The sequence below is a fragment of the Ambystoma mexicanum genome, chromosome 4p (assembly GCF_040938575.1).
Source record: "Ambystoma mexicanum isolate Mex_15411 chromosome 4p, UKY_AmexF1_1, whole genome shotgun sequence".
Classification (NCBI taxonomy): domain Eukaryota; kingdom Metazoa; phylum Chordata; class Amphibia; order Caudata; family Ambystomatidae; genus Ambystoma; species Ambystoma mexicanum.
Window position 1 is genome coordinate 1,233,026,895 of NC_090927.1, and position 15,629 is coordinate 1,233,042,523.

Sequence of the window (15,629 nt, forward strand, 5' to 3'; positions counted from 1 at the left end):
GGCGTAGTTGTAGCAGGTGAGGCAATGGCTTTTGATGATTCCGATAAGTAGATACAGGTAGATGTTGGATAGTAGTGGGGAGAAGGAGGATCCTTGGGGTACTCCACAGGTGGAATCTCTCCGGCTAGATTTGAAGGGTTTCATCCATACGGTTGCCGTTCTGTTTGTTAAGAAAGATTTGATCCATAGTAAGGCGGTGTCTGTTATTCCCAGTCCTTCTAATCTCGTTATGAGGGTACCGTGGTTAACTGTGTCGAATGATACTGATAGGTCTAGGAGTATCAAGGCAGTGCTGTTGTCCGAGTCTGCGTTCATATTTAGATCATCCCACATGTGCACACAAACAGAAACATTCTTGCGTGAATACATACTTACCTAAATACATAGAGACTTTTTTTTACCTGCAGCGCCAGTTCAGACTCCAGACGACCTCCCACAACGAGCAAACAGGAATCAGGTAGAACAGAGTGCTTCCTGGTTCTTGTACATGTGTAGTAGATTCGGAATGCCACCATCTTTCCCCCCTGCCTACGATAATGAGCGGTACGCACGCTGGGGCACCCTCTTTGAAAAAGGTTCCCCAGCCTGCAACCCCAATGGGCCATAAAAAGCAGGGAAAGTAAAACACCCCAGCCCTGCATAGCATGTTGGGTATACATGCTGGGGAAATGTATATGCGAAATGGGGGCCACATTTCTCTACACACAAAAGCCAGAGCAGAAGCACACCCTCAGCTGCAGCCAGAAGCTGAGAACGAGCTCAGTGTTTTCACCAGGCTGGCCTTGCTCCTCCATAATGGATGGTGGGTCGGTGCCCCGTCGCCCGCCAATTCTCCTTTTCTTCAAAAACTCTCCAAAAAACACTTCCTATCATGGCAATGCCCAGCACAGAGGGCAACTAGTTCTTTGGTTATGCAAGGACAAACAAACAAATACAAACAGTCACTGTATATATTGTATATATTTGCAGAGAGAAAAGAGTTTAGACAAGAAGCTATACTTAGGAGGACATGCGGTCCGGGTAACTTACAATGGACTACAGAATGCAATGTGGATATGCTTATGGGTTGGTGAGTAGTGAGATGTGTGAGCTAGAGAGGTGATTGCGACAATGGGCCTCATTACACGGACGGCGGTAAGGGTTTACTGGTACCGGTAAGGGCACCGTTACCGGTAAACCCTTACCGCCTTACTACGAGGTCACTTTGCGGGTAGGTACTTTAACGCCTGCTGTTTAGCAGGCGTTAAAAACCAACCCGCAAAGGGACCAGGGTGCTAATTACGGTACCGCAATTTGCGGCACCGTAATTAGCGCCTTCCACATTCCCATTATGCCCTATGGGGCAAAAATGGGAATGGGGAAGGGCAATGGGGGAAGGGGGAATTACCGCCCCGCCAACCTTGGAATAGGGCGGTAATTCCCCTTTCCACCAAGGCGGTGCCGGTATTTTACCGGCATGGACCAAGGTGCTAATAGCACCTTGGTCCTCCGCCTACCGTGTAATGAGGCCCAATGGATCTACACACAGATACCATTTATCAAATTAACAGAATACATGCATAGTATAATACTGTGTTCTTATATAACGCTTCATGCCAGACTCCCGCAGCTTCTAAGTGCTGTAGTAACACGTGCTACTGTTACCCCATTTTGAATGGTGCTTGACTTATCAGCCCCAGACGGATGAAAGGCTAAATTGGCCCTTCCATGGGTTCCAACTTGCGATGTGCAGACTGCCCTTATGTCAGAGACCAACGCTTTACTCGTGTAGCTATCGCCCTCTCCTGCACAGGCAGTAGGGGAGGGCGGGGGATACCGTGGGCGAGGCTGCCCGGCTACTCAGATGTTAGTGCAAGAGAAAGGATGTGTCTTTTCGGGGCAGTCTTGAATAATGATAACGTGGGAATGGACTACTTGGGACCCTTGGGTGTGTGGCGCCGTATATACAAATTTAAATAAATAAATAAATAGTAGAGGGCCAGGAGGTCGAAGGAAAAGAAACATAGGGCAGTGCAGGTAGAACGGGGGAACAGTGATGTTTAGAAGGGCTTGAGATTTGCGAGTGTCAGACAGTGAGTTGCGGGAGATGGAGCAAGCCGGGCCAGGGGGGGGCTTCGCCCAAGAATATACGTTACGACAAGAAGGTACAAGAAGCCAAACAAGCAAATCAATGTGAAGATTCAGTGGAAGAATGAAAAAGAACAACCAGACGTAGCAGAGAAATCTAGAAACAGGTTCAAAATAACATAGGCACACACGGTGCAGCAATCCACATACTTTTCATTTTATTTACAAATTCAACAATACTAGTTAATGTACACATACGCAACAGGAGAAGGTACTACCTTATAAGAAAATGTTGACTGGCTGTATTCTGCGTGCAGCCTCCGGCTTGCATCTTTTCAAGGGGTAATGGTCCCAAATGTAGTCCTCCCAATTACGACGGCTTAAAAATGCTGACTTTTTTTTTTAGACGCCCCCTTACACCATATAAATTTGTGGGGGGTATGTAATATAATGGTAATATGGAAAGGTGCGGGGGTCTCCCACGTATATGTATGTGGGTGTAAGGGGGGTTTTGAAAAAATCAGCATTTTCGGCGGTCGTAATAATAGTGGTCGCAATAATCACATAGATCCTTTGAAGGTACACAGGTGCAGCAGAGTAGTGCACCCGAAACGCAGAAACAACCCAGCGCAGCAATTTGCAGTGACCAGGTTTCTCTTCCTTTGAAATATAGATATAAGGCGTCATTCACACCTGAACATTACATCCCAGGCGCCAATCCCAGGAGGCAGAGCATGAAAATGATAAGTCCCCACCTGAAATGGATGAGGGCTCAAGGGACGCCCTGGGTATCTCTAGTCTGGAAACAGGACCCGCCATCCCAGCAATACTAGAAAGGCATTTGAAGCACTGGTCAGGCGCTAACATGCTGCAGGTCATCCCCACCAATAGGAAGAGTACCCTTGATGCTGGAGAAAGATTCCCACAATGCAGCCAGTGCATTGAATCAGGCTAAATATAGAATGTAGCCATTGCTTTGAATTCAAGGCTAATGTGAAATGTAGCCAGGGCATTGAATCCAGATGAATGTAGAATGCACCCATTGCATTCAGTCCAAATGGATGTAGAATGCACCCATTGCATCGAATCTAGCTGAATGTAGAACGCACCCATTGCATTGAATCCAGATGGATGTAGAATGCACCCATTGCATCGAATCTAGCTGAATGTAGAACGTAGCCATTGCATTGAATCCAGATGGATGTGGAATGCACCCATTGCATCGAATCTAGCTGAATGTAGAACGTAGCCATTGCATTGAATCCAGATGGATGTAGAACGCACCCATTGCATCGAATCTAGCTGAATGTAGAACATAGCCATTGCATTGAATCCAGATGGATGTAGAACGCACCCATTGCATCGAATCTAGCTGAATGTAGAACGCTGCCATTGCATTGAATCCAGATGGATGTGGAATGCACCCATTGCATCGAATCTAGCTGAATGTAGAACGCAGCCATTGCATTGAATCCAGATGGATGTAGAACGCACCCATTGCATCGAATCTAGCTGAATGTAGAACGCACCCATTGCATTGAATCCAGATGGATGTGGAATGCACCCATTGCATCGAATCTAGCTGAATGTAGAACGCAGCCATTGCATTGAATCCAGATGGATGTAGAATGCACCCATTGCATCGAATCTAGCTGAATGTAGAACGCAGCCATTGCATTGAATCCAGATGGATGTAGAACGCACCCATTGCATCGAATCTAGCTGAATGTAGAACGCACCCATTGCATTGAATCCAGATGGATGTAGAACGCACCCATTGCATCGAATCTAGCTGAATGTAGAACGCACCCATTGCATTGAATCCAGATGGATGTGGAATGCACCCATTGCATCGAATCTAGCTGAATGTAGAACGCAGCCATTGCATTGAATCCAGATGGATGTAGAATGCACCCATTGCATCGAATCTAGCTGAATGTAAAACGCACCCATTGCATTGAATCCAGATGGATGTAGAATGCACCCATTGCATCGAATCTAGCTGAATGTAGAATGTAGCCATTGTGCTGAATCTGGGTGAATTGTAGAATGTAGCCAATGTTTCATATCCAGTTGTGTGCAGAAGGTAGACGTTGTATTTATTCAAGTTTCATTTTGAGGGTAACCATGGTGTTGATTGCATGTAAAATGTAACCATTGAATTAAATCTAGGTCATTTTAGAGTAGGGCATTGGTTAGAATGTAGCCAATGAACTCAACCTATTACATTCCATGCTTATGGAATGTAACCGAAGGCAATACCACTGACCCGCCCGCATCGGCTATCATACACTACTCAAAGACACTTCGCACAACACCGCTGCCATAAGAATGTAGGTACCATTCACAACAAAAATTCAAACTGTAGCTACACAAATAACGACTTTCCTATACCCCACCTTTAGACTACCTCCCTAAACTACCTCGCTCCTCCCATCCAAATGCCAACTAGACATGGTGGCAGGCAGGGACTTGGCCACCCTTTATATCCTCGCATTGGCTATAATGCACACATGCATTCTAGCACCCACTTGAATTTCCCATACCTTGGACTTGTCCCCCGAGGGCATTCAACCTAAAGCGCATTGTGACCATACAAATGGTGAAAGGCGCTATAGAAATGATGCGTTACATTACATTACAATGCATTGAGGGGATAGACTGCACGCGCATCCCCTGGAAGCCATAGCAACAGCGCCCTTGGCTTTTACTTACTAGAGATTTGTTTCATTTACTCCCAAACTTACATCTATATTTTTCCAGGTGATTAGTCTTATGGCGAGGCTTAGAAAGCGGCTGTTGGTGGTTTCCGGGATCTCTCAGGCCATGCATCATTTTTCAAAAAATCGGATTTCAACACGGCTGAATTCTTTCCCTGAGTGTTTCATGGGTGTGAGCTGTAGAACACAAGAAAAACAAGACAAACCAATTCATTTGAGCTCATTTTTGTGTGACACAGACTTTGCAGCGAACTGCGGTCTGTCCACACAACCGGATTTTCCTGCCTGTGTGACTCAGAAGGCCTGGCAGGGCTCTATTATGGGAGAGAATGAGGCAGAACCAGAAGGAATGCAACCGGGCAACCATTTTACGAAGCAGCCGAAACCAGCTGAGAAATGTTGTTTTTCAGCATGTTGGGTGTCTCTGCTAACATTTCTTATCGTTCATATTTTCAATGTACCACCCTGGTTTCTATATGAGATTTGAATAATTGTAAGCAGCGACTTGTGTGGCCTGCATACAGCAGGGTTCAGATGTTCAGTGCAACTTTATGAGTGAGAGCTAATTTCTACTAACATCCGGCCTTGGATGTATGCCATTAAAGTTCTGCGTGATTGTTCAAGGGGCACAGCCACCCAACCCGGTGGCGGAAGATAGGCAAGTCGCAGAGTTCAGGAGAGTTGGCAGAGCCTGCACTAAATTCCACATTCCGCCTACCGCCTAGTTTAGGATACAAGGCCTATGATATGATATGACATTTATAGCGCGCATATACACAAGCGTTTCAAGGCGCGACGAGGCAATGGAGGCGAACAAAGCGAGGACAAGACCACGATCTTACTAGGCCAAGTGACATGGATATCATGCAAGTGCAGGGGAGAGGGAAGGGGAAAAGTGCCAGGGGAGGGGAGGAGGAGCAAATGCAAGACATAGGATCAAAACATCGAAAGACAAGAAGTGCGGCCAGCAGGTGGCAGTGCAGCGGTTAGGTGCAGACAACAAGTGTTAGATAAGTGCAGGTAGGGGGACTGTAGGGTTGCAGATACAGCCCCCAAATGCAGGGTTGCCAGGAGGCAGTGCAGGTGTGCAACTGGAGTGCAGGAACCTGGGCCCGTGGTTCAGAGGCTAGCCAGGTAACGAGTGCAGTATCAGACAGGAGGTCAGCAGCTTATATTATAAGCAGAAAATAATATTGTGTTGGAGTACAGCTAGGCGATAGATGTCCTTGGAGGAATGACACTCAGCTTGTGGGCATTGTTTGGTTATTTACCCAAAGTTTGAGGGGGAGGTGGGCACCACATGGATAAGTAAATCGTATAGCACAACATTCTGAATGTAACAGTGCTGATCACTTTCCACAATACACAGTGCAGAAAATGAATAGGAGAGCTAAGCTGAGGAACACTTCCACAGACCTGATCACACACAAAAGTGGACAAAAGCCACAGAAAGTTCATACACTTAAATTTAGAAAACTATAATGCAGAATCTCTTCGTCCAATATAGGGCCTCATTGCGAGGTGGGTGGTGTTCCCGTGGTAAATCCACCGGTATACCGCCCCACTGAATTAGCGTTATCGCCTCTTGGACCAGCGGAATCATCGCTGGATTACAAGTGGCGGTGTAAATCCCCATTTTTTATGAGTCTGTAGGACTCTATTGGGCTTTTTTTACGTGGAATTACTATGTGACACACCATAGAAAATGTACAGTCCCTGATGAATGTCCAGCAGAGTAACGCCCACACAGGACAGAAACTTGTACAAGCAGGGCATTGATAAGAGCAGTGGAAACATTGATCTTTGGATCTACGCTCTGTTTCCAGGAGTAAATGTATTGAACATCATTGGTTTTATTGAATATATCATGATTTTTAATATCATTAAGTATGTGTTATAAATTATGTAATATAATCAAGAATTTATTTTTTACAACCTAATTTGGGTATAGGACTATATTTCAAAGACATTGGGCCTCATTACGAGGTTGGCGGTAGCCGTGCCTGTAGCACAGGCACGACTGCCACCGGTATCTATTTTTTTCCTGCACTCGCGAATTGGCAATTAACGGGTCATGCCGAGTATGGCGGACCCGGTAATTGCCCATTCGCGGGTGCCGGTAATAAGGGACTCCCCATCCCCATTCGGCCCCATAGGGCTGAATGGGAAAGGGACGTCGGATGCACACCATTCAGAGTGGTGCCAGTGCATCTGACGGGCTTTGCTCGCGTGTGCCCCTCTGCCCGCAAGGTCAGACCTGGCAGGCTGACAGGCGCCCGCGACCACAGCTCGTAGTATGGCAGTCCGGGAACTACAGTACCGCCATGCTTACCGGTAACGCAGTTCCCGGACCGCCTTGCTTGTAATGAAGCCCATAATCTCCCGTATATAATTTCTTGATAAGGCAAACAGCGAAACACTGGCCCGGGCAATTATTAGATCACGTCAGGATTACTGTGCCACTCTTCTGCAAGGCATTGGAAAAACAGAGATAAATTGGTTGCAGGTGGTCCAGAATAATGCAGCGGTGACTGGTTTGCGCAGAACTGAGCATGTGTCTGCAGCAAGAAGATCACTTCATTGGTTGCAAATACAGAAGCAAACCCAGTTCAGGACTCTATGCATCATGCATGTCTGTTTGTATGGCAAAAGTCCAGCCTTTCTAAACCAAAGGATTAGATGGCTGCCAGCTAAGCGAGCACTACATACCAACAACACTGGCCTGGTGGAAACCCTGGTACCAAACTCTAGCATGTCCAGAATGGCTGCTTCTCAGTGGCCGCACCTCAGGTCTGGAATGCCATCCCACCGGATCTTAGAGTGTGTGGGGCAATCTCGACTTTCAGGCGCAGGCTAAAGACTCTGCTATTTGAATAATTTCAGTGTTTTGTGCCCCTCCTGGTTTCCCTGTCTTGGCTGACTTCATTGCTCTTATTATCTATCTGTTTTATCTGTTGTTTGTCTTGTCTCTGCGCTTCTATGCCCCTGAGCGTTGTCTCAGCGCGTTACAAATAAACTAAATAAATAAATAAATCCTTTTGGTCTTTTCCAATGGATGAAAGTGATTCACACAATTACTAGTGCTTTGCTTTTGTTTTGAAAATTGATGATCTGCATTTGATGATGTTGAATGGCTGTAACAAGGGGTTGTATGTTTGTTTTTCACTGTTTTCTTTTTTATGTGTTATGACAAAGCAAAATACAATATATATACATCTGAAAACTACTTCTAAGGCTCCACAACTCAAAGTCGGCCCTCACTTTGAGTTTGGCTGTAAATCAGCTGATTTACAGCCAAGCTCGTTTACTGTTACCGCCATTTGGTACCGTGGCATTACCATTGGATTACAAGTGGTGATAGGGCACTGTAAATATCCGTTATTGGTGTCTACGGGAGTGCATGGAGATTTTGGCAGATGTACTTTGAGCAGTAGGTAATACTGCACAGTGAATCTGTCATTATTTCCAGGTAAGGTGGAGGATTTACCTCTAGCTTTTTGCTCAAAGTGAATCCTCTGCTTTTCCTCCACTCTCAGCTATGCCGGAACTTTTGTGGTAATTCTATTACCACCAAAATAAGGAATTACCACAACTTTTTTTCTGCACTGCCTTCCTTCTAAAGTCTTTGGAAGTTGAACTTTTGGCCCCTATTCTTTGGAAGTTTTGAGTGTTTCTCTGAGCTTACAAACACCCCAAAAAGGACTTAACTAGAGCACTGCTCGCGTCATTCATTTGAAAGCAAAGACACACTGCGCCCTTCTCCTCCTCCTCCATGAGATTATGTGAGGCCTCAAGTTCTTCTGAAAAACACAACCACAACCTCACTTAAAGACCCAGTGCACTGTGGTCTTTAGTGCTGGTCCACATGATTCTAATGAATTAGGCTTTGAGAATGTCATCCAATCTTAAAATCAGGCCTTTAGGGAGGGTCCACATAGACTTGTAGCCTATGGAAAGTTAATCCAATGAGTACCTATGAGTTGAGTGAGGGCCTACTATGTGAGTTCTAAGAGACAATTAATGTTGTAAAATGATATCTCAAGTGGTTCGACATCCAATTGGAACATGCAACTCCTGTGAACATCATTTCAACACACATCAATTTAAGGGAAGTCTGACTACTGGGCCTACAAAAGTAAAAATGCCTTAGACTTTTGCAAATGTCATTAGCTGCTTTCCCATATTTTGTTTCTTAATATGTTGACGCCTTACGTATTGATTGAGGAGTCCTTAAAAATAAGAAAACGCTAAGCCTTCGGAGTCAAAGGCCGTGTGGTATCACTTCCTGTGATGTCATTTGCACCTCATAGGTCCCTTCCGCTAGTCCTGCGGTCCTGGTAAATTGACAACAATATCTAGGCGCACTGAAACGCAGACATATACCAAATGAAAGAGTAATGTAAGCTCCAGTCCTAGACAAATGTCTCCTGTCTACCAGAACAGCTGTTGCTTGAAAGGAAGGTAATGTCGCAGCATAAACATGTTTTAAATGCCTTTTTTTCATTCTCTATTTCTAGCAAATTGAGAGCAACCCAGAGTTCATTGTCGGAGGGGCCTCGAGGACGGATATTTGCCAGGGGGATCTTGGTGAGTGTGTTTACATCTCAAATAGCACTCTTCTGTCAGCGCAGCAGAAGCGTGCTCCATGTTCACACTATATAAAGGGCAATCCCATAGGAACACGTTCTGTGATTCAGGGTCATAGTGTGCGGGGGCTGGTATAAAAAACACCTAACAAGTCATATTCCCACGAAAAGATGATGTTGTTCCTGTGCAATCACTACTTTTGTGTTGTTATAATAAAACATCAGTCGCTGTCAAAATTATAAAAATCAAGCGCGCCCATTATTTCGCATGGATAGACTAAATAAATGTTAATTAATGCAGGCACGATGCCTAGTTACCCACTTTCATTTATTTTCTGCCAATATTTTGAAAAGTGGGGATATACCGTATTGCGGCCGTTTCATGGGTGCAATGGTGGAAACTGGTTTGCTTTCAAGGGTGGGGTCTCTTCACTGATAAGGGCCTGACTGAGCAGCACCTTCTCCCACTTCCTGACGCTTACCTTTTTCAATGTTTCGGCTACCCCTCTCTCAGCCTGGGTCATTCAATTCCCTTTCAAGTCCTCATTACATGTGCGTCAAGAACACAGAAAAGGGACTTCAACAAGCTCGGTTCAGTGGGGGAGACAAACTACCAAGTGTATACTTTTAAAAATATTGTTTTTGCCCTAGTACCCAGGCATAAAACCCAAACTCATGCTGAGAACACCATGGCAGGCAGGGGCAGAGCTGAGTGGGATCCAACATGGTCATTTTTCTCATCAGACAGAGGACCGTTACAATTGCTTTGGGAATGCAGAACCCCTGGGGTGCCTTTTGAGCCGTAGGATCGAAGATAACAATGTAGGATAGTTTGAAACTTCGGCCCATGAAGTTGGAGACGCTGCTCGCCCCCACGGTCAACTGTGAAGAGCAGAAATTGAAGGGCTCTGTCTGAAGCACATCATCTATTTCTGCAGCCTGACTTAATCAGCCAGCCCCAAAGAGGTGCGAGAGTCCTTGAGGGAGCTGCCTAGAAGGTATACCGTTGTTTCATCAACAGTCATTTTTACAACTGCCTTTTTTTACGAGTTCACTATTAACAAAAAAGTAATCAACATTTTTGTTGGGGGGTGGGAAAGGGCAGATAAAGGTTTGGGGGACAGGAATAGTTTAAAAAAATGTGGGGAAGGGGTGGGTTGAGGGGGAGCCCCCCCCCCAAATAAAAAATAAACATTTTGATGACTTCTTTCATAATAGTGTACTCGTAAAAAAGCCAGTCCTAAAAAGGACTGGCGATGAAATGACATAGAACCGTGTAGACAGCTTCCTCTGATGTACAGCACTTAATGGAGAATATTACAAGATGGGACCAAAATGTTGGTGGATTCCAGCGATCCAGAACTGGCAGCTATGCTGGCCGCTAGGAGGCTCTGGATTTCATGGTGCAGGTTTGTCCAATAAGTGTTTGCACGGATGCTGACGTGCAGTGGTTATTGCAGGCCCGCTCACTCCTATCTGAGTGATCAGTGGTGGACAGTGAATGGTGAGAATTAGACTGGTGAGGGAGGCCTTCTTCACCCCACGAACTAAGACAAGAAAGGGGATCGATCTGGAGGTTAACCAGCCCCAGTGAAATGGATGCGTGAAAGGGCATTGGAGAAGTATTGGCAGTGATTCTGTGATGTTGCAATCCACGGTTGATAAGGTGGAGAACACCGTCTCTTCATTGGAGACCAATTTTGAGACACTGATGGGCCAGATGAAGGGCATTGAGCAGGAGGTGCAATCGCCGAGTTCCTTTTTGAGTCATTAGCTGAGAAAGTACCAAATGTTGAATCGTGGATCCTGGAAAACACGGAGTTCAGAGAACAAGTATTCACATCAATTGGTTTGCCTGATAAAGTGGCTGAAAAATACAGGGAGGCAGCAGAGGTAGGTTCCTGTGAGGGCCAGTCGGGATACCACCTCAGCCTTGACTGCAGTCTTATCTTTCGTCCAAGGTGGGAACCCTGGAATGACAGTGGGATTGTTCGCCTCAAGTTTCATATTGCCTCCCTTTGAGGGAGCCACCAGTGACTGCGTCGTTGGCAGGATCTACTGGGGTGCCAGTTTTTTTAGATGACACAGATTCCCATGAGGCATTGATAAGAGAAGATGGCAAAGCTAAGTTCAGTGAACTTTGAAGGCTATATTGTCCGAATTTGAGTGAGACGACAATATACCAGAGGCGAAAACATCTGCAGAAGTGGCCTGACAGTTTGATTTCAGCCTCGGTTTGGTGCCGTGCAAAACCTAACATTATACATCAGTCCACGTGGTATGTTTTTGTGGACTGGGTGGAAACTGAAGGTTTTTGACATAAGACTTGCAAAGACTTGGTGATGGGGGATGAGCGGACAATGCTCCCCCGGACGAAGTGAAATTGTTTTTCCCTTTTGATATTTCATTGAGTCAGTTGGCCAACTCGGGGCTGGCCCTACTAGCTCTGTGGCTTAGTTTTCTCTCCAATTCACTTGCTGCTGCATCAGCGGTGGGGCATATTTGAGATCAATCAATGGACGTAACTATTGGTGGAGACTCTTTGGGTATGTCTCTGAAGGATAGCTCAGGGGCAACACGCTCGCCTTGGTAACAAAACGGCATGGAGCAACACAGGTTTGATCCCTAGGTCCCCGCTTAGAAACCTCGGGGTATGCAGTGCATAATAAGCAACCTATCATAATATGCTTAACACTGTTCACAATCTTTACCTTCAAATGGGGGTTTTCCAGCTATTTGGGGTGATAGATTTTGCCTCACTTAGCTCATTGCCTCATCAACCAATCCATACCTTGCCCCTCTTTTTCTTTACATTGGTTTTTTGGGGCTGTCTTTTTTCACATTCCCCCTTCTTTTCTACCTCTATTCCACTTGTTTCCACCCACTGGCTTCTTCTCCATCGCTTCTGTTCCCCTGGGTCCCTTTCTTGGCACCTAGGGGTTTAAGATCATTTGAGTGCTCTGGTGGGAGAGAAGATCAAGATTGTGCCTCTATTTTCAAAAAAGCCCGATAAGAGTGGTGTTGTTTCTTTATGATGTTTTATTTTGTTGTTTAGTCACTAATGAAAAGATATTTAGCGTACTCGCTTTGCTCTGGCACTCCACTTGGGCGGCAGCCGCCCTGAACTTTAACCGCTTAATCTGGTCCAGGGGATAGATTATTGAATGACTCAGCCTTTTCATAGTACATGCTACAATGACGCGTCATTCTGGGATTCCTTACCAGTGATTGGTTCGAATGTGGACTGAGAGCAAAACTAGCATAAACCGCAGAGGCAGACTTTCAAGGACACCACAAGGGGATTTGCTGTGAGGTAACGAGGTGTGGCCAAGCTTGACCAAGGCCTATAGATGGGATGGAGCACAGTCAGCAAAATGAGCCTGTGTGCGGAATAAGACGATATCCTCCGGTGCATGCTCTCTCATGTGTTGCTCCTGTGTTCATCCATGTCCCTCTTCCATCTTGTCATGCATATCCCCTTTTCCAGCAATACAAAACAAACGTTGTGCACCTCCCCCGCTACCCTCTCACCCCTTATCTATATGCTTTGCCCTAACCCACCATTTATCAGTCAGCCACCAAGATTCAAGCATTGACTAGAAATGTTTTGAGCTTCTGGTTCCAACTTGTCCATTGTCCTCCACTGCCGCCTTGGGGCTTCCCCCCTTTTCTGGCTCTGGGGTGGAAATTTGTATGTCCCTTCTATGGCAGTTTAGTATGGACTTCAGTTCAACATGGTGGCCCTTATTGCAGAGGTCTGAGGTATTCTTGAGTTTCCACCTGTCAGCTCCTGCCCGCCTCTCCTTTCAAGACCTTTGCAGATGCACAGAACATGTCCACAGGCCTTCTGCCCCAAAGTTTAGAAAAACAGGACGGACCCACCCAGGCGGCTCGACAAAGGGAGGCTTGGAAAAAGCTAATGCCTCTTAGCCTGTTTGCCAAGCATGTCCTCCCCTCCACTCTGCATGGATACTGCTGTCTCCTAGTGACTGACGTCTATTGATCTACACTGTGAGAACTCTGCTATGGTAGATTATTACTTGCTCACAGTGTTAAATCTGTGCTTCTCTGATGCTGAGGGCTTCATTTGTTTACCTTTATCTACCGCTTACCATGCATCACACCCCCTGGGTATAAGTACTGGGGCAAATCCCCCTGCCTGACCCTGGGCACATCTAGTGGGGTGACCATAGAGGCCAAGTACCTTCCTGAGCTAGTGGAGGATGGCCCATGGGTGGTAGGATCAGCGGATCACCTTCGCCTAATCCCGTCACTGGACACGGGACAATCACATGCAGTGGTAGTGTTCCTCCCTATTCCCCAGTGGGGCGCCCTGAGGTAGCCCTGGACCTTACACCCAGCAGGTCCTTTCCCATACCATACACCAGTCAGCCAAAGGATCTGGAGGTTTCAGTACTCATGTAGACATCAGTGGTACTGGCTGTTTAAGTGGCCAATTCACCAACCCTGGGTAGTTGGAACAACAGTCAATAAAACATCATACAGCCGGTCCGATAGCACAGCGAGTAGAGAGCTCGCTTTGACATCAGTGCAGAGCCTGCTGACGCAGGTTCGAATCCCGGCAGGGTCAAACTCAGCCTTTTATCCTTCCGAGGTCGATAAATGAGCACCACCCACTGTGGGTAATAATAAGCAGCGCTCAGATGCCTGAGGGTTCGTAGTGCTATATAAATGCTAAATTATTATTATTATATGCCTTCTGCTCAAATAGAATGTGTTTGAGGGATTTTGGGGCACAGGAATTTGCAGACGCTGTGCCCTTAAGAGAGTAAGCTCTTACACAGGGGAATGTAATGTTGAATAGCAGCAACGAAACAATGTTCTCAAGTTCTCATGTATTCATCAAGCTGATAAAGCTCTTGACATGCTTAGTCCTTTTAGGGGACCTGGGCTCCAAGACTCTAAAGAAGCACATAGCACACCAGGCTGTTGTCCCCAATGCTAAGTTCCGGGAGGATAGCTCAGCAGCAACGTGTTCACCTTGGAAGCAAGACGACACGAAGCAGCACAGGTTCGATTCCCTGGTCCGCGCTTAGAAATTTAAGCATGTTATAAATACGCAACTAAGACAAAATAAAGGACAATTATGCAACCATTCCTGTAACAGCGCCTCAATGCACGTGGGCTATGTGAGCGCTTTAAAAATGCCAATAAATACATAAATAATAAGTGCGTGCCCTGCTTTGAGTTCAGCAATCCTTTGCAAGCTCCCATGAGACTTGCATAGCAAACCCCCTGAGAAAAATAAAGCCAAGCAAATTCTTTCTCATGGCCCGCCCACAAACTGGCACAGAGAAGAAAAGTGCATTGCATTTACTGATGCCACTTACAAAGGCCACTGCTCAAAGAACACAAACACTGGCCCAGAGAGCGCTCTGAGGGAAACATTGCTTCCTCCAAAGGAGCTGTCTCTTCACTTACCACTAGTGCAAATCACCACAAACTATGATCCCGAGCACCAGCACACAAGCATACTGGAGCAGGCGGTGTTAAGCGGTAGGACACATAAGTAAAATCCCAAATGACGTTGCAGTCTTATAAAGATTGGGTGCCAACTGAAAATCCCCTATACCACCCTGAGACACCAATTATGAACAGCCAATCATATGTCCCCACTCACTTACCCTCACAGGTGCAGGCACTCACAAGAAGCCCACGGCAAAGGGGTGGCAGGGTTCCATAACCCTGGGTTCTCAGTCCATCTAGTAGGTAGTTGGAACACAAGTTGGAGACAGGAGCTTGAAGTGAGAGGAAGGAGTTTGGAAGAAGTTGGAGAGTGGAGAATACGTCTGGAAGAGGGTGGGTAGAGGTAAAGGAGGGTGGAGGATTAGGCTGGAGAGCAGAGGTCCTCCAGGTGAAGTTAATCGAGGAACAGCAGGAGGGGTGGAGAGAGATTTGGAGAAGCAGGTAGAGGAACATCAGAAGGAGATGAAGAGTGACTTGGAGGAGGTGGTAGGGTAGAATTCGGAGCAGGTAGTAGGAGAACATCGTGAATAGGTACAGAGCGATTTGGAGGAGGTCACAGAGGAGCACGAGGAGGATGTATTAGGAGAACATCAGTAGGAGGCGGAGATAAATTTGAAGAAGGCGGTGGAGAAACATCGGGAGGAGGTGGAGAGACTTTAAGGAGGTGCGAGAAGTACACCAGGAGGAGGTGTAAGACTACATCAGGCGGTGGAAGGGAGAAGGTATCAGGAGGTGGAAGGAGAAAAGTATCAATGGGTGCAAGGAGGAG

General features: G+C 46.2%; 1 protein-coding gene across 1 annotated transcript in view; it reads left to right on the forward strand.

Annotated features, from left to right (window-relative positions):
• Positions 1 to 15,629, forward strand: part of CAPN9 (calpain 9) — a 267,256-nt gene that overhangs the window by 50,286 nt on the left and 201,341 nt on the right. Inside the window, exon 2 of the mRNA XM_069606888.1 lies at positions 9,305 to 9,374. Within this exon, the coding sequence (XP_069462989.1) occupies positions 9,305 to 9,374 (70 nt within the window). The remainder of the gene's footprint in view (positions 1 to 9,304; positions 9,375 to 15,629) is intronic.